This window comes from Mastacembelus armatus, chromosome 9 (assembly GCF_900324485.2).
Source record: "Mastacembelus armatus chromosome 9, fMasArm1.2, whole genome shotgun sequence".
NCBI lineage: Eukaryota > Metazoa > Chordata > Actinopteri > Synbranchiformes > Mastacembelidae > Mastacembelus > Mastacembelus armatus.
The window spans coordinates 16,149,389-16,173,296 of record NC_046641.1 but is presented as its reverse complement, the minus strand read 5'-3'; the positions used below and the strand labels follow the sequence as shown (position 1 = coordinate 16,173,296).

General features: G+C 40.3%; 1 protein-coding gene across 5 annotated transcripts in view; it reads left to right on the top strand.

Moving 5' to 3' along the window:
* The window catches only part of aopep (aminopeptidase O (putative)), a 64,532-nt gene that overhangs the window by 22,144 nt on the left and 18,480 nt on the right, over window positions 1–23,908 (top strand). For 4 of the 5 annotated variants that reach the window (XR_003296516.1, XR_003296518.1, XR_003296517.1 and 1 more), the window contains 6 exons: window positions 2,401–2,503; window positions 2,704–2,811; window positions 3,294–3,337; window positions 5,291–5,351; window positions 8,827–8,889; window positions 10,054–10,140. Coding sequence is in view for 1 of the 5 variants with exons in the window: in XM_026322008.1 (XP_026177793.1) it covers window positions 2,401–2,503; window positions 2,704–2,811; window positions 3,294–3,337; window positions 5,291–5,351; window positions 8,827–8,889; window positions 10,054–10,140 (466 nt within the window). In the remaining 4 variants the exon portion in view is untranslated. Of the gene's footprint in view, window positions 1–2,400; window positions 2,504–2,703; window positions 2,812–3,293; window positions 3,342–5,290; window positions 5,352–8,826; window positions 8,890–10,053; window positions 10,141–23,908 lie in introns of those variants that run through there. The other variant, XR_003296519.1, reaches the window with a different exon arrangement.

Here is a 23,908-nt window from a genome sequence, read left to right as displayed (position 1 = left end):
GTGTTTATCAGTCCATTTCAGATGAGTTATATTTAGGGCAGCCTGGGCCAGACGCCATTCTCCCTGCTGATTTACTGGGCTGCTGGGAGCGCTGCTCTACCTTATCCGGTTTCCACAGTCAACCCAGAGTAATTTGTCAGGATATGGCTTGTGGAGCTATAAACCTCTTTCTTTCTCTCTCTCTCTCTCTCTCTCTCTCTCTCTCTCTCTCTCTCTCTCTCTCTCTCGCTCTCTCTCTCTCTCTCTCTCTGTCTGCGCGCATTTGACATTAAGTTCTGTTAGTAATAGCTCCTGATTTCCTCCATCTCTTTTTCTGTCTGTGTCAGACACACCCAGGTGTGTGCATCGCTACACACACACACACAAGCAACCTCCCTCTCACACACATGGCCTATGAGTCAGATAAGAGCGCCATTTATTCTGAAATACATTGAGCTATTGTGTGATTCTCTAAGGCAGCGAGCAGCAATTCCTCTTAAAGCTGTAGTAAATCATTTCTGACAAAGAGACACAATGAAAGACAGGCATTTACACATCCATACATCCTTGGTCAGGACAGTGGAAAGGGTGGAGTTTCTTTGTCTAACATGGCAGTGATAGATCAACATTTTTTCTAACTGCACTCTGACACTGGTAGGAAACTGACACATTTTCTCTACTGGAAATACATGTTGTCATTGTTTTTGTTTCTTCCCGAGTCCCTCTTTTTCTTTCTACTTCTCTGTCTGACACACATATAGAATTTCCCAGGGATACAGCACGTCCTGCTGTCTTAAAAAGAGTCTATTTCATCTTATCAGCAGTAACAGACGGACATGGGCACTGTGGACAGGAGACCAGATAGAGTGCAAATTTAAAAAAAAAAAAAAAACTCCATTATAAATTTAAAAAACTGGAAAATATTATGGCCATGATATTAGTAAGGGAGCCATTTTCCAACATTTAAGACAGACTGTTTTTCATGATGTATGTTTTGCCTGTAGCATTGTGTTCTATAGAAGTTTTATGTAGACTGCCAGGCTGAGAATATTGGCACCTTTTAATCCACAGACACTGAAGATCATTAAATAAGATTCTGTTGTGAAGTGGATTTTCCCAAACCAGGTCATCGGGGTTGTGATTTTTCTCACACATTATATTTATGTGACATGCGCACATGCACACAAGTATGAACACACCCTCATATGCATGATGAAAGTCCTTGTAAGAGTGTCCAGTCAAATTTAGGAATTCCAGGAAGCTGATGACTTCCTCTCTCAGTTCACTAAGCAAACCAAACATTCCCTTCTATCTCCTGTGCTTGATTTCTCCACAACTCCTCCTTCTGCTCATGTCCACGACCCTAATCTACTTCATCTCGGCCTGTCCCTGCTTTTCTTCTCATCATGCCTGGATAAAGACTCAAAGAGATGAGGTATTTGACCAAATTGTGGTTCACAGTTAAATCTCATCTCAAAAAGTTTAAACATTGAGGTTTCACATTTAAAAAAAAAAAAAAGAATCTCTGTGAATAGGAGTTTAGACATATATTTTGCTTCTCCCTGATAGTGTGGGTGTGTGTGTGTGTGCCTGTGCCTGTGCCTGTGCCTGTTCCTGGCCCTGTCATGAAGAAGTCCTGTGGAAAAGTGCTAGCTAGTGATGAAAGGTGTATTGATTGGTGGGGCAGGCGCCTGGCGTATCGACTTGGCAGGAGGGCGATCCTTCAAGGCCTTCCTATTGGCACACTGAGTTAATCTGCTCAGTTTAATCAATACCGGCTAACTGAAACTATCATTGCGCAGCATCCCCTGTCAGTGCTCTGTTTGTCTGGATGTTATTGGTTTAATGTGTGTTTGTTTTTGTCTTTGTGTAGATTGAAGGGATGACTTGTATCTGTGTGACAGTGAAAGCAAAACCTTGAGCATGGCATCTTTTGTGCCTGCAGACGGGGTAACGTTTTAGTCAGTGATATGTTCACACAGAGAGTCATGGGCGGTAAAGATGGAGTGCAGCCCAGTGAGGTCATATAAACACTATAGTATGCTATTATAAATCTGCAACTTGAGTTCCAGCCTGCCTCAGGCAAAGTAGAGCGACCTGGCAATGTGTTGCTACTAAGAGTGCTGGTTGAATGACTGGATTTAGTGTCCCTGACATTGTACTCTTGCTCTGTAGAAACTGTGGATTTCCTGCAACTAAAATGTCTGTATGAGTGGAATAAAAAATAAAAACTCTGTGCTCAAGTTCTCTAAAGCCATGTTTTTTTTTCTTTTCAGTTTTTGCACTTACCTGTGTCATTTTCTGTGCACCTTCCTGCATACTGTGTGCTGAATATCGCCCACTGTGCACTGTATGTCCATCTCCTTTTTCTGTTGTATCTTGTGTGAAGTTTAGTTTCTCTGTCAATTTGTCCTTCTGCAGACCCAACATGGAAAACACTGGCCAGGTCAGTGAGTCTGGCTCCACCATGGTTAAACATGCCCTCAACCCTGACAAAACCTTCATGCAAGTCCACTACCTCAAGGTGAGAGATGTAATGTGGTAGAATTAGCAAGGAAAGGTGAAAAATGGATAGTGAAACAAGGGAAAGAATTAAGCAAACAAAGAAAAGACCCTAGAATTAATTAAACATAAAAAAAAAAATCCTATATAATGTACTTTTAGGTGGTGTGATTATTCATGGATCATGTTTAGCTGTCTTTATTTGTTTTGTTCTTTGTCCAGGGCTACTTTCTTCTCAGGTTCTTGGCCAATCAAGTGGGAGAGCAACAATTCATTGACTTCTTTAGATTATTTGTGAAGAAATACCACGGGCAACTCATTTTGTCTCAGGTGAGGCTGTAATTCAGAAATCTCATTTTTACTAGATGACCTTAACAGAGAATCTCAATGATGACTTGTAGCTGCTTCAGTGGCTGTTAATAAAATGTGAACTGTTTTAACATGACCTGTCTCTGAGGCACGATGTTATTTCCATAAATTAACTGGAGGCTGTTGTAAGCTTGATTGCCAGAGTGCTATAGTAGTTGAATATGCTCCAGAAGTGTTTGAAATTGATGACCATACATCAGTTTAACCACATGTGTTTATTCTGCTGGGGCCATGAAGCTGAGTGATCACACCTGGAAGTCTGTGCATGTGTATGTGTTCCACCTGGCTCCTATTTCTTCATTGAAACGTCCCACTAAATAATGGATATAAGATTAACAATGTTTGACCTTGCACTCCTGACTTAAGAGAAGATATTCCCTTCTCTTTCTTTTTGTCTTCTTCTCACACACCCCTAAATACTCCCATTTTTGTCTTTTGAGCAGGATTTCCTGCGAATGCTGCTGAGTAACTTTCCCGAAATGGAGAGGTATGTAAGTGGCTATGAAAAATGCTTACAGCGTGATGCATGAATAATGAAAATTGACTTGGTGGGTTAAAACCACTTTGGTTTGGACTTGGGTAGCAGTAGCCTAGTTCCTCGTTGTGGACATATTAGATATGCTACGTACTAGTTTTCTGTTTTATCAAACCCTGAAAACTTGTTTCCATAATGGATGTGATTTTTCAGTACATTAAATGGCAAATACATGAGTATGTGTTGACCTGGTCTTTGTTACTTGACTACAGTGTTCCTATACTGTGGAAGCATGGCCAGCAAAAGCTCCCAACACCAATCCTGTTAAGAGAGCAGTCTCATTCCCTCTCATGTTAATTGAAGTGTAAAAGGATAACTGCTCCTCCTGTTCTCCTCCTCTCTAATTTTCTCTCCCTCTCTGCACTCGCTTAATCATTCAGTTCTCTATTTCTCCTGATTGCCTCATTAACCTCTTCTTTTGCCTGTCTCCCTGTCCTGCGTTTTCTTCCCGTCTGTCTTTCACTTTGTTTCTCCCAACCTCAACCTTTCTCTCCTTACCCCTCTCCTGCTCAGCGCCCCTGTGTCTACTATGAATGCCGTCTTTTTGCCTTTTCTGTCACATGGAGTGTTCTACTGGACTAGCAGAGATTGATTGAATTAAACAGAGGGAGTCGGGGACAGTCAATATTTGGAACTGGTGCCTCTTTCAGTAAACAGCCCATGCGAAGAGAAAGGTTTAGGATTAGAGCAGACATTGGTATGGTTATATATCATGATCATTCCTTAGACTCCTTAGGTCCAAATATTGGCATTATAAGACTAAACACATGTTTAACTATCAATGCAATCATTGACTTCCTTGAATAAGGAAGCCACTATATCTCATGCATCACAGTCACTCTTTCCAAAACCAGTCTAAAAGACAGCATGTTCTCCTACATCACTATTAAAATGACTGCCAACTAGAATCTTACGATCTGACATGAAAAAACCAGTAGGTACATGTCTCATCCTTTCGTGAGACATAAAGCTTGTTTCTTTCTATTCCTATCATTAAACAGTATTTGACACATCAGGCTGTGTATTTACTGATAGTAATCTTTTGTTTGCCATTCAAGAGAATTATGCCCACATAATCCCATATTATCCCTCTTTATGGGTTTTTGCTATTGGTGTGGCAGATGTTTTGTATTTATGTAGTGTGGTTCAACTTCACATGCCAAGAGCTGAAATTTTTCTTGTGGTAAAGTCACCAATAATGTGTTTGATGTCCAGGTTCTGGACAAATTAGTTCTTATTGGGATTATTAATTCTTGCAGATTACATTACTGAGTATAAAGTAATTTTAGTGAGGTTTAATTTACTAAAGACCCTGTTTGTGTATAGGTCTTCAGGCATGTTGGTCTGGTACAAATACCCGAACAACTATTGGATGACTTGCCGTTAAATTTAGGCATTTAATGGGCTGAAAACCACAAATTAAATTAATATCAATATACAAATTAATATACAAACTTTCCTTTTAAGCACAGGTGGGCTGGATTAAGTCGAAGTCTGAGTCTAACTGATTGAGGGTGCAGCTGAACTGGACAAGCAGTTTGCTGTGTATAGGTTCCAGTTTACATACACACAGCAAACTGCTTGTCCAGTGTTGTCCAGTCTTTGCCAGGACAACACAGTCATTGTCACTGTCTGTATTTTATGCATGAGTGTTTCCCCCTACATACACACACAAACAGACACTGACATATTTATAAATCCAACTCATTGTCTGTACAGGCCCGTGCAGACTTTTCAATATGAAAGTGGGTGTTCCCCTTTTAGTTTAAGGTTTTGGTCTAAGCATCAAGTCTGGCATGACCCTAACCATATTTTCAAAAAGCCATGTTGTCATGGGCTGTCTTGGGCAATAACAGTCATTGCTATAATAGGAATAATGCTAACACTTGTGCCATTGTGTTTCAGAAAAGGCCTCACCCTCAGTGCTATTTATGCCGACTGGCTTGATCGACCGGGAATTCCAAAGGTATGAGCTTTTTTTTCCTTTTCTCTTGTTATCTCTTTACAATGTATGCAACTATACAATTTAACAGTATTGCTTTAATGTTCAGTAATGTCCCACTGAATATTGGAATAGAATTATTTTTTATTTTACATATTCATATGCAAACCATTGTAAGTAAAATGTGTTTAATACTACCAAAATGAATTTGTGAAATATTTAACTTAACTCAAGTTAGACTGAAAAGAAACAGTTGTGTATTAAATAAATTACTACTATATATGCAAAATTATAAACAGTAATATAATATTTCAGTATTGGTTTTGAAGTATTTATAGGTTTGTGCAAAGAGTCTAGCAGGGTCTAGCAACCTCACTGACCTCACTGTGCTAACCACATCCTGGTTAGTTGGGGTTGAAAGCCACATGCCAACATTCATACTGACTACAGATATTTAAACGTTATCATCCCTAATAATGAATCAGTATGGTTTTGAGATTTCAACTAGACTTCAATGTAAGTTAGGATCCTTGTGTTCGGATCAAAGCCAACAGTGTTAAGGTGGTTTCAGACTGCAGCACATTTTGTATTCTTGGGAGTAGTGTGCTCTACGTGTTTTCTCTTAGATGACGAGCGGCATCACATTAGTCTAACTATTGAACAGCTGTAAATAGCAGTGTAATGACGCTCTTGTAATTAAACTTGTCTGTTATTCAAAGTAAATAGTATATAAGTACTATAGCCTAAATGATAGTGTGACTATTAGCCAGTAGGCATTTTGAAACTGCTAGGCAGTGATGCTGTTCTGGCTAACATATTTGTTGCTGAACTTAAAGAAAGTTTTTACATTTTTCAAGCCAGTTTTCAGAAGGATGACGACATTTTGACGATGAGCTGAAGTCCACTTTAAGACATCAATTGATGTTTGGTAGAAATAGCTAGTTCTTGGTAAGACTACACTCTGTTTTTATTATTGTGTTGTCATTAGCTGTGTTACTAGGCTGTTATTGTATTTTGACAAGGTGAGCAGTGCTGCTCTGCCTCTGCCCTCTAATCGAGAAAGACCCACAGTCATAGATACTCAGAGTGTAACCCTGCGCATACACAGTTACACACACACACACACACACACACACACACACACACACACACACACACACACACACACAATCAATCTACTTTAACAGCTTCTTCAATTCTCTCATCTCCATGGTAACTGATCTTAATTACCACTGTGTGTATGTGCACTTTTGTGTGTCTGTTTTTGTGTTGCTGTCTGGGAACCTTCACCTTCTAGATTATGGGATGATGTAACTAGAGCCTTTCAGGGGCCTCTGAGGGTGGAAGGGACAGTGTGCAGGGACTGCTGTTTTCTCACACCTGACTGGGTGACGGTTAGAGTGTTCTTGCAGAAGCTTTTTTTCTGTTTGATGTGCCAGTCACTGGCTAATAAGATCAGCTAGATCAATTGAAACCTTTTACAAATGGAAGTGCTTGTGTATTATGTACAATAGACGCAAACACATTTTTTTTAAACCCCTCTCTTTCTGCCAGTCTTTGCATTTCTCTCTTTCTTCTCTGCCTTCCATCTTACGCTTGACAATGTACTTGAATTGGAGAAAGGCAGGAAATGGCTTGGCCTAATAATAAACAATGACATTCACCAATCCCAGAGTAAGAGATGTGGAATGGGAAGGCCAGTGCTGGCCTATTTTAGACCTTAGAGTTTAGATGAGTAAGCAGTCCCTTTGGGCTGATGGATCTAGGCTGAGCTACTTTGTTTAAATAAAGACTACTCTTGATGCATAAGGGTTTTTAGTTTGAAGTTTTTTCTTTTTCTGCCTTTTGATAAATGCCTTTTTGCTACTATCGCAGAATGGAGTAAAATGGTTTATCTAGTATTTAGGCCCTATAATGTTTTACCAGGCAAAAAATGAATTCATTTTTTAAAAAAAGGTCAATTTGTTGATAAAACAATTTGATGAGGACACACTGTCACATACTGGAGCTTAAACTTCGTTGGTTGTGTTTCTCTCAAGATGAACTAATGTCACCAAGTTCTTGGTCAAAATGTTAGTCTCATTTAATTTAGAAAAGTGTATGTCAGGGCAGCATCACACACTATTTAAAAAGTGTCTATAATGAATAAAGTAATATATATAGTAATAATTACAAGTAATAGTTATTGTGGAAATAACAAATATATAGCCATCCTTATAGATATTTTAAGAAAAGCAGTAATTCAAGACTTGATATAGGGCAAAAAGCAAGATTACTACTTGACTTTAACTGAACGGGGGATGTAATTTATTTACGTCTTGTGTGGTTATGCGTGAGAAGTGCGACTTGTGAACTTCTACACATATTGTTTCACCAGAGAGGCACTACACGTTGGGGCGCAGGACGTAGAGAGAGTTTGAGGTCGACAAAAGCCTTGCTATTCAGGGAATGGTAGTGGGGATCTAGGCAGCAGAAGAGCTATGTGTGGTATCCTGTTACACAATGCCAATTTACTGCTTCAGCACTTACTACATTCTATACAGCCCACTCTAACACTTCCCTCTCTGTGTACCTCTCTATGTCTGCCTTTGGGTTCTACTCACACCTTCTATTTCTATGCTATTTCTGTTGGAGTACATTTGTGTAATACACAGAGAAGTACTCGGGTAGTATTCGGTTGTAGTATTGAACTTTGTGTGTGGCTATGGTAACGCTGATAGCTGAAACAGTGGGTGTGTGTGCATTTGTGTGTGCAAGAGAACATCAGTGGAGTGTGCATCATGGATTGTATGAATATGAGAGCTGAACTTGCTTGCTTGTGTGTGAGTGTATGAGAGAGAGAGAGAGAGAGAGAGAGAGAGAGTCATGTGACAGAACAAACACCTTGCTTCTATGCATTCCTCTCTATCTCCCTATTTTCCCCAGCACACATAAACAAATGCAAATCCACACACCTATCACCGTCACATTCTAATGTGTGACTTACATCACTCAAGCAGTGGCTCTGCTGAAAGCTTTAATAAGGTTAGAGAGTAAGTGCTGACTGTTTGTGCCTGTTAGCTGCTCTGGGTGCGTAGGTGTGTGTATGCATGCATAACTCTATGTGGGTTTGTGTTTAATGGTGTAGTGGATGTGTAGAGGACTGAGGTGATTCTCCATCCTGTGGTTGTTAGTAATTCAGGAGATGTTTTTTTTTCTCTCCTTCTCCACTGTTTTTTTCCCCTCTCTTGTCCTTCACTGTTCCTCCTTTCTCTCATCCTCTGGAATCAACTCGCGAGTTTCCGTCAGAGGAACAAGTGATCGCGCTCCTACCTCCTCCCACCTCTCCTCCCTCCCTCCCCTTCCTGCTTTGCTTGGGCTCTCTTGCTCTCTCTCTCTCTCACTCGCTCTCTCTCTCTCTCTCTCTCTCTCTCTCTCAGTCTGCTTCTGCAAAGCATTCCACTCTGTCCAAATCACTTGCCCCTGGCTCACCGCTTCCCTTTTCTTTTCTCTCGTTCAGTGGCTGTGTGAAAGGAGCGCCGTGTGGTCAAAGGCAAGGCTGGTGGAAGAAGTCAAAGCAGAGGTAAGCACTCTCTCGCCTTCTCTTCTCTCTCTTTGCCTAGTCTTCAGGGAGTGGCAGAAAGACTAGGGGGCATTTCTCAGAATTATAAAATATTGGACCTTAGACTCCTTGATATGATTGGCATCTGATCCCCATCACACTCTTTTTCTTCACTCAGTTATTCTGACACTTTTCTTTTTACCGCTTCCTTTTCTCTCTTCTCTGTGTCATTTGCACACTCTGTTTCATAGTGTTTGATACCATCTCTAATCTCTACCTCTCATACACTCCATCTACCTCTCTTTTGCTCATTTGCTCCTTGTTTCAGTCTCTCCCTCTGTCTGTCTCTGAGTGAAGTGCGGCACACAGCACTGTACATCTGTTGCGTGTCATTCTGTGCCGCCTATCAAATTTCCCATGAATGTTATCATGTTATGTTGTTCTTAATTGTTTTGTTTATATTTTTTATTAAGTTTTTCTCTCTGCTTAAATAAATTAGAATGAACAGAATATTTGTCACATATATTATGAATACCGTAAAACATAAACGGATTGCATCTTAGAAATGACTTATCCACATTATACAGTAATTGGCATATTTTAATTTCTACTACAGCTTTATTCTGAGAGATAAATTGAAATGGAGTAGCGAAGTCATCAAAGGTAGATAGAGTTTGGCCTTGATTGTGATTGGCTGTTTCATGGGAATCTATGGTGTAGGGAGTTGTTGCGCCTGAGGCTCCGTCACAGCAACATACTTTCACTATTACTCTTTTGTCTCAGCCAGCCATTTGTGTTGGTTATATTTGGAGTACGAGGTTGGAATTAATTTTGAATGTGTAAGAGAGAAGGAGCTTCAGTGTGGACTGATGGAAAGTGTGTATATGTATATTTGTGTGTGCCTTTCCACTTGGGAGATGGAAAGCGTGCCTTAAGTCTATTTATATTTAATTTCTGCTATAGGATGTGAGTACTTACTTTTCTTTTTCATCTTTCTTTCTGCTTTCTCATTCTCTCACCTTGATGATTGGCTTTCTGCTGTCACCCTATTCTGTTTCTTCTTCACACTGTCTCATCCCTCTTACTCAAAACATGGTACTTTGTTGTCTCTGTCCATTGCTACCTCTGCATTCTCTTCTTTTTCCCGCCTTCACCACCTCACCCCCTCCTTTCTCCCTCCCGCAGGTTGTAAAATGGATTCTCCTCAGTCAGAGTCATCAGGGGAAGGGCAGAAAGCGGAAGAAAATAGAGCCCAAGGTGAACTACAAAGAGGTAGGAGGGACTTCTTAAGACTTCTATCTAGCTTCTCTCTATTCTATTTCTAACCTTTAGAAGTTTCCCTGTCTCTAATGGAAAGCTTTATTATTTTTTTTATCTATCTGGGTTTTTGCTCTCAGTATTTTGTTTGTCTGACAACACTATTATCCCCAATTCTGTTTGTGTGTTGTGTCTGTGAGGACAGACTATCCTGAACTTTTTTAAGCCTGTGGCGTCTTCTGCCCACATGTTTGACTTTTTAAGAGCTTGTATACATCACATACCCTCCATTGTTTCTGTGTGTGTTGTAGTTAATGTGTGTGTGTGGGATAATGTATGTATGGGTTAGCAAGGTGGTGGACATAGTTTAGCCTTGACATTCAGGTTTGGAGTCTGCTCTTGGTCTTTTCTTGCATCCATCCTTGTCATGCCATACTTCCTCTCAGTTTGCACTGCTCACCACTAAATAAAATGACCAAAAATGACCTGAAAACAATCCAGAAAGATGCTTTTGCATCAGTGCGTAGTATTAATTAGGACTCTCTACAGACGACTAATACCCTCCACCCACTAACTTGCACACAAACTTGCACACATGCCTGCATCTTTAATGAACACACACTGATCTATAAGCCAAAGAGGGGTAGACGTCATTAGTGAGAGCAGAACAGGTTTTATATATCACTTGCAGTATGCTGAGAAATTGTAGAAAACTGTGAGAAAGCCTCTCATCTTTTTGTATAGTGCACTCTCCAGATTTAATCATTTGGGCAAGTGCCCTTGAATGTCTTTGAATAAAATACTGTAAGGAAAAATATAGTGCTTATTTATTACCAAGAATATTGTATATCTGTATATCAAGTCATTTTTGATCTGTTTAAAGTTGCCTCCAGCCCTTGGCCGTAAATGTAATGCAACTATTATTTATAAGCGAAGGTACATGTTTAAGCTGTGTCTGAAATCCAGAGAGCATTTCATAAACCTCATCTATGAACATGATTTTTCTGGATTGGATTATCTCTATTTCCTGTGCCTTAATTTGGAGCACACAATGAATGAAATGCCTGTAGAGTCTGCAGCCAGTGCAGCCCCCTTCAACCACCTGATACCTACCGTCTGGCATATTTACAATGTACACACACATACACACAAATAGACTTACTTCTAAGGGGCAGCAAAAGGGCCTCTTCCTGTGGGGGGAAGCCAGTGCTGAAATCAACCTCATGAAAGAATAGCCAATTACGGTCCACTTGGCCATACACAATAGTGACGCACGGATGGAGCAAGGGAACTGGGGGATGTAGGGGAGGGGGTGTGGGAGGTCAGCGTTTGAAGTTACACCATAAAAGCCATTCTGAAAGGAAACACGAAATGACCCCTCCCCCCTTTTCTATCAACTCCTCTTTCCCCTGCGGCCCAACCCTCTCCTCTCTCCTCCTGTACGTCTCCCTCCCCTCCCTTTGTTTCTGTGTACAGAGAGTGCCCGATGGATGGACCAGGTGTATTTTATATTACTCCTTCATGTACTTCAAACAGCAAACAGCCCAGTTTCTGCTCAGCCCCTCCTCTCTTCTCTACCTCTACCAGCCTGTTGCAAGGCTATAAATCACTCAGTAGACCCGATCGGGAGAGGAGGAGAGAAAAACAGTGGGGAAGGAGGTTAAAACACAGCAGACATGGAGGTAGAAGTGGAAGAAAATGTTAGGATGACTCAGAAACGAAGATACATCTAGCATGGAAAAGCAAGAGTGAAATATGAGATATACTTGATGCCATCATTGAGCATCGTGTATTCCTGTGGTTATCTTGCAGACGACATCAGATTAGGAATGGAAACGTATAATTAAGCCAAAGGAGAATGATAATATTGTCTTGAAAAATACAAAGGGAGATAGCAGATGATACTCCAGGAAAGGGAATAAATAAGTAATGGAAGGACTGAATGTGCAGAGAAATAAAAGTGGAGCAAAATGGAAAACAGAAATTTGTATGAGAGGATTTTTATGAGCTGAGGTTTGAAGTGAAAGTAAGACTGTTAAAGGCTGATTGTGAATTCCAGTAAGGTAATAAATCTGCAGTTATTTGACTAAATTAAGAGCAGAGTAGATATTTGAAAAAACAAAAAAAAGCGATAAGCACACGAGAGAGGAAATATTCCAGGAATAGTCAGGCGATGTAAGAGAGATTAAGAAAGAAAGGAAAGATGCTGTAAGAGAGGGAGTAGAGAAGGTAAGACTATTAGTGGGCAGGAATTAGGGTGACCAGGGTCATATTTAGCACTAATGACATAACTGATGGTTAGGGAGTATATGCATGCAATCATTATCATCAGACGCCCCCCACAAAGCAGTCCAAGATCAGGTCACTTTATTAGTTCCTGTGTAACAGTATTGATTCATAAGCATCTTAGTGTGCATGTCTTTATTGTATAGGCATGTAATTTATGTACACATGTGATGACAGTGCATGTGTTCAGTGTGTGTGTGGTAAGGTCTGTAGAGGGATATTAGTCATGCCTGTGTGGTAATGGGCCTCATTTTGCTCTCATTTTCATCTGCGGTCTCTGTAATAAGAGGGTCTGTCTGCCCCTACTGATCCAGACAGGAAACCCTGTAGGGGAAAAGTGCTGTAAATAGCATGAGACCTTGGCTAACTTTTCTAGCAGCGAAACCCTCCCCAGCTGTTTAAAAATGCAGTTTGTAAGTTGTATTTGATCTACGTTTTACATTGATCAACTGGATTCTTAAGTGACAAGCCTCAGAAATTCTCAATAGGCATCATAACATGCCAAAACCTTTCCTAAAACCCCAGAGGGCAGTATGTTGTAGAATTCAATACGTTCAATCAACACAACAAGGCCTGAATAGTATTATTTTAACTCTTGCACTTAAACTTGTAAAAATTAAAATTATATTCTGACCTGGTAATTACTATGCAGTCAATAGGCCCTATTCTTTAGGTTTGTGTAGTTCTCTTTGACACTTCTGTACTAAAGTACAAGATAATTGGATCCAGTATGAAACATCCTGGTCTCTTTAGTGCAGAGAGAAATTCTGTATATAATAATTGTTTGCATATCTTTTCCTCTGGATAAACAAATCCAGGAAATGGTGTAATCCTGAATTCTTGGAATTCCTTCTAAAACTGTTCTGAACTGTAGTATTTGTAATTCTATGCTGCACACCTTTCTGAGTCCAAGGCTCCAAACTTATTACATTCATCAAACCAATGAGAATTATTTTTCTGAACATTGTAATCAAATTATGAATCACTAAGAACTGGATTTTGATTGTATCGTTTCATTTTTGGCATCTTGATGTTTTCAGCCACACCTAGTAATTTCAGCTTTTGTAGTGTCACTTGTACAGGTGAAAACATATGATTGCACAGATTGTGCAGAGAGGCTCAGGCTCAGAGTGATAATGTATATCAGAACAGGGACATCTCTCTGTGTGCCACGATAACTTCACAGATGCAGCAAAATAGATGGATGATGAGTCAGCCTCCATCCCAGTCTCACTCTGTCACCTCATTTGCACTTACAGTACGTGGCAATCTGCACCTCCCTGGTACAGGCTAGTGTGAAAACATGAACCACCAGGTTTGTGTTTTTGGTTAAAGAAATATCAACAGCAGCATGAAAGAAGAGTCTTGAAACTGCACTTCAAACTATAAATAGACAGGAGATACCTCTTGAATATGTATTATAATATTTACATGTAGCAGTTAAAACCGATAACTCTATAAAAATATATACCCAACTCTTTTCTTATTTTCCTCAGCAGCTCTTTGTATTATTGTTAATGTTAAACTCTACTACTGTCATTTTAGAGGTCTTAGAGTTTAAATAAGTGAGTTTGAACAGTGACTGAAATCTCTGCTGTTGTGCTGAAATGTGATGTTAATGGTTCGACAGGGGTGGTAGTAATGGTAACTGGAGCCCCTGTGGGAGAGTAAACAGTACGAAGGGCATGATCAAAAGCCTCATCAGGTGCGTGGGGTTTGCAGGTGGCATACATTACTCTGTACGATATCACTGCCGGTTATAGCTTCTGTATGGACAGTATGGGGAAAAAAATCCTCTCGTAGTTATTTAGAATACCAATGAAATAAACTATATCCGTTTAGTGATGGTATTTGGCTATTTGAACTCCGCCCGAGTTCAGTGTTGACAGGGACACATCACACATCTGGTTTTCCTTCACCCCAGTTTTTCAATCTCAAGTCTAGTGTCTCCTGGTTTATACTGTGTCTGCCCAGCTCTTTCTCTCTTGCACTTTTTCTTACCTGTTCAGTGTTTTTCTTTCTGTTTCTTTCTCTCTCTTTCTCTCTGATTTATTGGCAATGAATCATGGATAAGGGAGTATGCCAGAGAAGAGATAGGAACATTCAGGGAAGTGGCTGCTTCCGGCCAGACGTCATCATATCTGGATGGGAAATGGTTGGAGAAGTGTGTGTGTGTGTGTGTGTGTGTGTGTGTGTGTGTGTGTGTGTGTGTGTGTGTGTGTGTGTGTGTGTGTGTGTGTGTGTGTGTGTGTGTGTGTGTGTGTGTGTTTCCTTCTCCATTAGATCAACGTGGATCAGCTAAAGGCTACTCTTTAAATTAAATAATGACTTGTACAATATGGCCCTTGTCTTGCACATCAGTCTCCTGATTAGGGACTTCCATGGCAGACTGGGTTCAGGGGGGAGGTCTAGCAAATGCATTGGTTCTCTGGGGTCATTTCTACTGAACTTGCTGATATTTTCTGGAAGCTGAAGGGTGAGATGTTGTTCAGAAGCAATGGAAACACTGAATATGAGATAAACAGGTGCATTTTAAAAGGTGTTTTTCCAATATTGAAAAAGAAAAAAAAAGCTCAGTTCTCAAATCTACTTTCCAGCCCTCGCCCTGTGATTATGAGCTTTTGCATAGTATTGAAAGGATATGATTATGGATACAAGTAGTTGAACTGGGTATCCTGAACAGGTTGCTATGCCACTTTCTTTTGTTCACAGCCAAAAATGAGAGATGAAAGGATATATAGATTGAAAGATGAACTAATAGATGTATGGTCTTTACTCTGTGTAGTTTGAACAACTAGAGAAATTGATAAAGACAGTGGCACAGAGTCTACTTTATTCTAAGCATGACACTGGCAATAATACATGAACTAACAATAAGGTAAAAAAAACACATACTGCTACAGAAGAATGGATCATTCTCCTGAGTGCACAGCTCCAGTCATCAGCTCAGATAGAGTGAGAGATAGTGAAAAGAGCAAGTGAGAAGAAAGGAAATGGAAGGTGGGTTCAGGACATCTAAGGGACAACAGTGCTGGAGTAAAAGAAACAGATCAATGAAAGTATCTTACCAACGTCATTTTCTGCGGTATCTGTAGTGAAAAGTGCTGACCCTGGGGATCAGGTTCTGTGGGAATAAAGGGGTCGGTGTGCGCCGTTTGAATCACCCTTCTCTCACATTGACTTTGCATCAGTAAGCTGTTGATCCAGCATTGCCTGCCAGTGAACCTTTCCACTCTGCAGTCCACTTCTCTGCCTGTTGGAATGAATGCTTGGACGTTTTTGTTTTGTTCGGAACCTGATGTTATAATCCAGCAGTGCATATACAAAACATATAGACAGGTAATGCTTCCTACATTACATAAGAGTGTAAATGTAAAACTCATGCTATGATATGACAGGATATTACTGTATAAACTGACTGAAAGAAAACTCTACACAATGTCTGTAAAAGTGTAAATGACATATTGTAGCTACATTCTTGTTTGACTAGTGTCTCATGATGCTGTGGACATATCAGGTTCATTCTCATCCCTTTAGGAAATCTACAAACATGGAGTGTGAAAACTGTTGTCCATTTTAGTAGCTAGAGAACAAAGCTTGAGAAAATGAGTTAGACGAAAATTGAAATTTATTGCCAAGTATTAGAAATGGGAAGATTAATGTGTGGAGATGGGAGGAGAGGAGAAAGAGGAGATGGCTCCATTTGTGTTGTGTTAATGAGGGAGAGCAAGACAAAAAGAAAGTGAGCAGAAGAGAGTGCCAGCGTGTATTTGTCTCATTTATCACTCAGCAGCAGTTCTGTTTTCGGGGTCATTTGAAGCTCACAGCCTGTCTCGTTTCGTCTGGGGACTCCCTGTAGTCTGCATGCATGCATGTGTGTATTTGTGTATGTGTTTGTATGCAGCAAAAATTAAAAGGGGGGGGGGGTGTGTTTAGAGATCACAGGTCAGGGTAGCCATTGCTTACAGGCTAGTCTGTGGCAGGAATACCTGCTCAGAAATGACACTTACAGCTTCATGACTCTCTGAGGAATGCACTCACATGCACACACACAAAGAAAAACACACACATACACACACACACACAGGCACTGAGTTGCATGGGTGAGTGAGGGGTAGTTATATAGAGCATGAGTAGCTCTGTGGATTTTCTCTGAAGTGGTCAAAAGAACACACACCCTTATACACACACACACACATACAGATGCATTCTGAATCCCAGAAGCATTTGAGTGTCATTAAAGTGCAGCTGTGTTTGTCTTTCCAGCACACATGGAAAACACATCAGGGACAGAGAGCGAGAAAACAGCCTGCTAAATACAGTTACCACAATACATTAAAAAAAAACCCACTGTATTCTCTGTCACATAAATATACATTGTTCATTTTGGAGTCAATTCAAACAATTCAAATATAGACATTCAGTATAATGCAGTGCAATGAAAACGCCCTGTAGCATGGAGGTCACAGTGTTAAACCTGGTGACACTTCAGCGAGATATTTAATGTAGAGTCATGTTCAATACTGGTCTGGGCTGTAAAACGTAGCTGGCTTTTTAGTAATGGGAAGTGAATCAATGCTCTTCACATAAAACCTGATTTAGGCGTCACCTCATAGCTTTCACTGGTACAATACGTAATGCTGTGTTTTTGTGTGTGTGTGAGTGTGTGTGTGTGTGGCATGCTGAGCGCTGAAACATCTGTCTTTCCTGGTAATGGCTGGGGAGCCAGCAGCTCCCTCAGACAGCCATGATGCAATTAGCCTTGTCATAAACGCACACAGATACAAACACACACTTTTACACACAAAGTAATGTCAGCTGTATGCTACTAGGCCCATAACTGCTGAGAAAATATAGAAATCCCTGCACATCAAACCAATAACTAAGCATCCAAGGAATCTACGGTAATAGTGTGTTTGGAAGGAGCTTGTCTTCACAGACGTTGTCTGGCTCATAAAGCATTTTCCAAATTTGTTGTATTTGTGCTATATGATCCTTTTTTTAAATTTCAAAAGCAGTATTGTTTTTTTTTTCCTTTTAAGCAATGCTAAATCTGTCCTATCTATCCTCATTTCCTGAAGAGCAGAGCCAAATCGATGGTCTGGCCATTATTTTATTGAAGTGGCTTGTTGCCAAAAAAAACCCAAATGCACCAATACTCTATTCCTACACTAATACCACATAGACTGTAAGACTAAAATCTCAAGGTCGGAAACTCATGATCATTTACTTTAGTGATTATACTGCAGATAATTTTCTCAGTTAATCATTTGGTCTATGAGTGCTGGAAAATCAGGAAAATAACCCATCACAAATTCCTAGACCTAAAGTGATACCTTCAAAATTGCAAATTTTGTTGATTAGACTAATCCATTAATCAACACATTTTTTCAGCATGAGAAATGTTTTTATAATCAAACACTAGAGAGGCATTAAAAGTTCAGGCATTTTTCAGGCAGATACAAATATTGTGTTAATCTTTCTTAAGGTCTGGTGTGATCTAACATTAAGACAGTAAGACAGACATGTACAGGCTCACTTTTTGCCAACTGCTATTGTGCAGGCGACAGCGTCAGCTCCAAACTCCCCAGTCTGGGATATCATATGTTGCTAAACTAGATGTGGTCTTATAGAAAGAAGACAGAAGTATTGTCTTTCTGGGAATTTTAATGCAAAGTAAACATTGCAGCGTTTAGATAGAATTTCTTTCCATCTGTTTTTTTGTTTGTTTGTCTGTCTCTGATGTTTCTGTGGATTTACCTACCTCTCTTTTTCTCTTTTTCTTCTTTTGTGTGTGCAGACGTGCATGTGCCTGTTCATGAATCCACATCTGTGTGTGTGTGTGTGTGTGTGTGTGTGTGTGTATGTTTCTGTCTGAGCAGCAGATATCTGGGCTTAGTCCATTGCACATACTTCTGTCAGCTCAGACTGCTTAAACCCAGCCAGTCTGGAGTTCACACAGGTGACAACACACTGATTACACACACACACACACACACACACACACACACACACACACACACGTAAAGAGACAGACAAAGATTAGTCTTCATGTGTTACAACTATATTAACAGGGCAATCCTTGGAGTCTCTTCCTGAACATGACCTTTCATTTTGATGGCTCAGCCTGTGTTACACTCTCTCTGTTTCCTCCTCTTCTTCTGCCAATCCCTCTTCGTATTTGAGTCATTCAGCCATTTTCCTTGGTTTCTGTCCCAATCTGGCTCTTTCATGGTGTATCAATCAACAGTGAGTCGATGTTATCATTTCACACTTGAGGTCATCGTCCGTGCATGTTTGTGTTTCACCCCTATTATTGCTGTCATCCAGCTAAACCTGACTTGAATGGACAAATCTTAGCTGCCTGTGTATGTGTGCCTGGATATGTTTGTGTGCATGCTTTTGCCAGAAGTGTGCGTGCTGACATTTAGAAACCCAACCGCTACAAAATGACATGGTAAAATTGCCAACATTCAATTGCATGAGCTGACAAAAGCTTTTTGACCCTTCGCTATACAAGTGTGTCTGCCTTTGTGTCCCTGTGCCCTATTAACCCCAGTAATTATTATAATCAAAAGCAGCACATGCCACTGATAATATTTATCTTTAGCAATTGTTTTTTTTTTTTTCTTCTTCAGGGATAATATTTAACCATGACCCCTAGACTGCTCCCAGGCCAGAACAAATGACATGAGGAAATTAAACCTAGTGCTCTGCTATTTTCAGCCTTACTCACATTTTATATTTCCGTACCTGATGTGTTCAGGGGTTAGGCAGTTGAAGTTCTGTGGAATAACTGAATCCAATGTGAAAGTGTGTTTGTGTTTAGCATCAGGGTTTAACTAAAGAATGCAGACATTTGTGCGATTCTAACATGCTACTTTAATTTAAGTCGGCTACAGTCCTTTCTGTAAACAGTCACAATAAATGTATGTATTTAAAGAAAGTCATTCTCAACTTTCACAATATATTGGCAACCAGAGAAAGCTTATTGTTAGCGTTTAAATAAAGGCTGGTAATATTTTATGTTTTTGATATTGTCAACTAAGCAAATGAAAAGACCAAAACCATCATGTGTTGATGTCTTTCAGTACTTTTAACTTCTCCAGCGAATCTGTGACTATGACTAACCTCTTTAGAAACAGATTATGAATATATACTATATTAAACTATTTTAGCAAATATTTTTTAAAAAGATTTTCAAATTCCCAATTTGTCAATTTTAAACGTGAAATGATGGTTCAGTTGTGTGTTTTTCATAGATTTTTTGTTTTTGACAAAAGTGAAGGTAAATGGCACACATTTCTAATTTAATATCAGGCTTTGGGTATACACAGGGTTTTATAGTAAGCTCAATTCCATTTTTTTAGTTTGTTGATAAAAAGAAAAATCTAGAATATGGCCAGGCCTATGACAACCTTTAAAAAGGTTGTTTGTCTCCATCAGTTTGTGTGTTTACACAAAAAAGCCTGTATGCCTCTGTCCTCTGCTATACCTTTCTCCTGACCTCTTTTTTGTTTTTTTTTTTGTCTAAGCTGACATCCAGCTGTTTGGATGTGTCACTGTACCACAAATGCTACCTATTTTTTCTCTGTCACACACAAACAGCAGTCCTTTTGTTCCAGTTCTGTTTCAAAGGCCTCTTTCATTCAAAGGGGTGGTGCAGGGGCACAATACTCACCAGCGGATGCTTAGACCTGGGCTCAGTCCCATATTATGACCCCTACTGGTTGTTTAGGGCACCTGCATGGATGGTATGATCTAAAGGGGCTTATTATACCCTCCTGGTGCAGGTGGCAGGTGAAAGGGACACTGCTTGCAGCACAGTGAGGAGGAGACCTGTGACTGTCTCAACCTCCTTAGAACAACTGCACAAGAAGTGACAAGAATTGTGCTTTCCAAAAGAGTGAGGAAAAGCCTGAAGAAGTGAAGAGTAAAACAGGGCCCTACATGTAATGTGCATGTACATGAGGAGTTGTTTTTTTCTCCATCGAGTATGGAATAACGGATTGTGGGAGGCGGAGGAATGGTAAGAGGGAGGCGAGGGAGGCATCCACTGGAGACAGTTAGATTTGTGGCTTGCGTCAAAGCATTGAGTGCCAGAGATTAATTAAACTTCCCCTGTTTTGGAGGTGTGTGCATGTGTGAATGAGAATGAGTCAGAGCAGTGATGAGAAGGAGAGAAAACCTGTTAATTGCCTTGATGATCAATGCCAAATTACTGGAACATAGAATTTAACAAACGCCCCACCTTCTGCGGCTGCACAAAGAAAGAACAAAGTGTTAAAACACTGAAGAAAAGCTATTTGATCTGCAGGGGAGGACATGCCTCATGTGCACTGACAGAACGTTCACGTGTTCTTGCAAACTTGTTTTGTGTTGGTGTGTTTCTTTGTGTGTGCCCAGTTGATTCCCCCTCAGGGCGAGTAGTCATTTTCCACCACTGGGCCCACTGTGTGTGCTTTTTCAGCTTGCCCCCTGACTTGTAACCCCGCTGTGACCCCACTCTGCTTTTTGATTGGCCTGAGACTGTGCACTCAAAGGCCAAGACGGATGAAGGGTGGGAGCGCAGCTACTAAGGGCTACACATGCACTAACAACCAGCAGCTGATTAAACATATACATGAATGGGCATAGACTGTGTTAAATAATTATTCATGGAGAAAAACACATAAAGCCCTTATATGGAGAACACATAGTAGCATACATACTAGCACATGCTGACAAATGTAGCAGTCACATTCAACTAACACAACATAAATGAGTCACACAGTCTTGTTTGTTTTCCTAATGCGCTCTGTTGATTGGTAGTGTATTGTACGTGCAGTGAATATTTGTTCCCCATTATATCCATACTCATGCTGGTGAACAATCCTGACGCTGCAGACAGGGCATGTGTTTGTGTGACAAGATACAGTGATGAGACAACTGATCCCAACAGTCATTGTGATTTCAAGGTCAGGATTTCAAAAGCTTGCTGTCACATTTTCTTTTCTCTCCTTTTCTTTTGTCCCACTGTGTCTGACTTGTTCAAAACGTCTCTAAAGTTGTTGTTTTTTTTTCTTTTTCTTTTTTTTTCTGGCTGTTAAATACTGATCGCAGCAGCCACAAAAGCACACCTCTCCCTCTTTCTCTCTGTCTGTATGTATGATTCTTCAAGTTGAAAAATAGAACAATACAAATACATCCATCCATCCATTTTCTATACCCGCTTATTCCTTAACCAGGGTCACGGGGATCTGCTGGAGCCTATCCCAGCTCTCTTTGGGTGGAAGGTAGGGGTACACCCTGGGACACATACAGACAAACAACCACTCACACTCACTCCTATGGACAATTTAGAGTCACCAATCAACCTGACATACATGTTTTTGGACTGTGGGAGGAAACCAGAGTACCTGGAGAAAACCCACACAAGCACAGGGAGAACATGCAAACTCCACAAAGAAAGGCTGGGTTGCGAACCGAGGACAACCTCGCTGTGAGGCAACAGTGCTAACCACTCAGCCACCATGCTGCACAAAAACATATATTAAATAAATAAATGGTATTAATGATTAGATTGCAGATTGACAGTCACAGCTGTAGGCCATCACCAAGGGCATCAGTCTGTCACTGCCTCTATCTGTGACATCATCATCACTCTGCAGCAGCAACAGGTGTGACATCATTTGAGGAGACAGACCGCTGCGTTTCACAAGCTGAGAGGGTAACTCGTGACACGCAGATAACCTTTCAGCGTCTTCTGCGTGTGTATTTGGAAGCGTGTGTGTGCTCCAATCCATTACCTGAAATTGGTTTAGGAAAGCTATGATGTCAGCAGGCCGTTTTATGATGTCTTTTTAGACCTTGTGAAGCTGCAAGATTAGAGTATCATATCCCCACAGTGTGCATGAATTCATTTTTCTTTGGCCACTTATCATATTTATAGGTTTTATATTTATAGGGTCCTCTTATTACTGCTGCACCTTTTAACTAAACTCTCCCACACATGCCTTGGAGCAGAGACTACTGCTGCTGTATAAGAGGGGCTTCCTGCGAACTTGTGATGTGATAATTTAATGAAGTGATTGCTTTCTTTCTGAGGAAAATAGTAAAACTCAATCTGCTGTGCTGATTCAGACATTACTGTTGTATTATTTCAACTTTAGGACTGGTTATGGACACTAAATATTTTACTATTTAAAGAGTATAAACAGTTGTAGAGATGGTGCAGGCACTTTAAAACCACTCACCAAGGTAAAAACTGTTTCTTTGTATCATTTGGTTTTCAGTTCTTGCTATTATGTTCTTACCCATCTGCCCTGTTTAGTTGTGGATTTTAGTTCTGTGCAGCTGTATAAAGCAGTTACATGCTAATTAAAAGTTTAAGTATTTGTGATGCCATTTATGCAGTCATAGCTGTTGAGAAAATCTTAACAGCTGCTTGGCATACTGTTTCTCCTCAGGACCCAAGGCTGCCACAGCAGTTTGAGCAGATGAATGTTTGGGCCCCTAAATCAAGTGTGAAATAAAGTTGGACAAAAGAGATAAAGGAAGCAAGGAGGAGCTTTTAATTGGAGGAGCCAGACACACAGTTTGGTCCAGTGAAAGGTGGATTGAAGATGAGTTGGTATGGAGACAGGGAGGAGACAGTCATGGAGACAGAGACAGGGGAGAAAGAAAGGGAGGGATCTGAAGGAAAGAAAGAGTGAAACCTTAGTACTTCAAGCGACGTAGGCTGAGGCCTTTAGCTGCTGGTGCCAGAATGTGTTTTTATGAGCTTGCGGTCAGACAGAAATAAAAGGCAGCCAAGCGGCTGAATGGCATCACACTCACACACACACACACATGATTCAATGGCCTCTCAGAAATCACAGTTTGGTTTTATAATGTCACAGTTATTCAGTGTCTACAACGCCCATAATGCAGTGTGACTGAACAAGCAGCAAAATCTCCTCAGTGGTATGGAGGTAGGGGTTGAGAGCAGGACGACAGGGGAGGTAAGGGAGGAAAAGAAAGCATTAGGCATTAGCAACACCTTTGTATTTCCTTTAACAGCACCAGGGGCAGAGAAAGAGCTTCTCTTATGTTCTTTGGAGTCATTGTACAGATTTTATGGTCAGTTAGCTCAGTTGTTAGTTCAAACTTTTTTCCACTATGCCTTTGGTGCCTTTTCCCTTCTTTTTCATTTCTCTTGGCCCATCTGTTCTTTGCCTTTTTTCTTTTCAATATGTTTTTTTTTTTTTTTTTTTGTCAATTCCTCTTTTTATGTCTCATCACTGCCAAGTTACAAGTTACAACAGTCTTCATTTCTCTGATTATCATTACAAGCAAACTGAAAGGAGTGCAAGAGTTCAAACCATAATAGTCCTGCGGGAAATGTGTAAAAAAGAAGTAAGAACAATGGTAATTATTTGTTTTGTAAATCACTGCAAGTGGAAGCAGAAACATGAGAGATGGCAGTGATGATTCAGTTAACAGAGGTTATCTGAGGTGCCACTGGCAGAGATGTGAG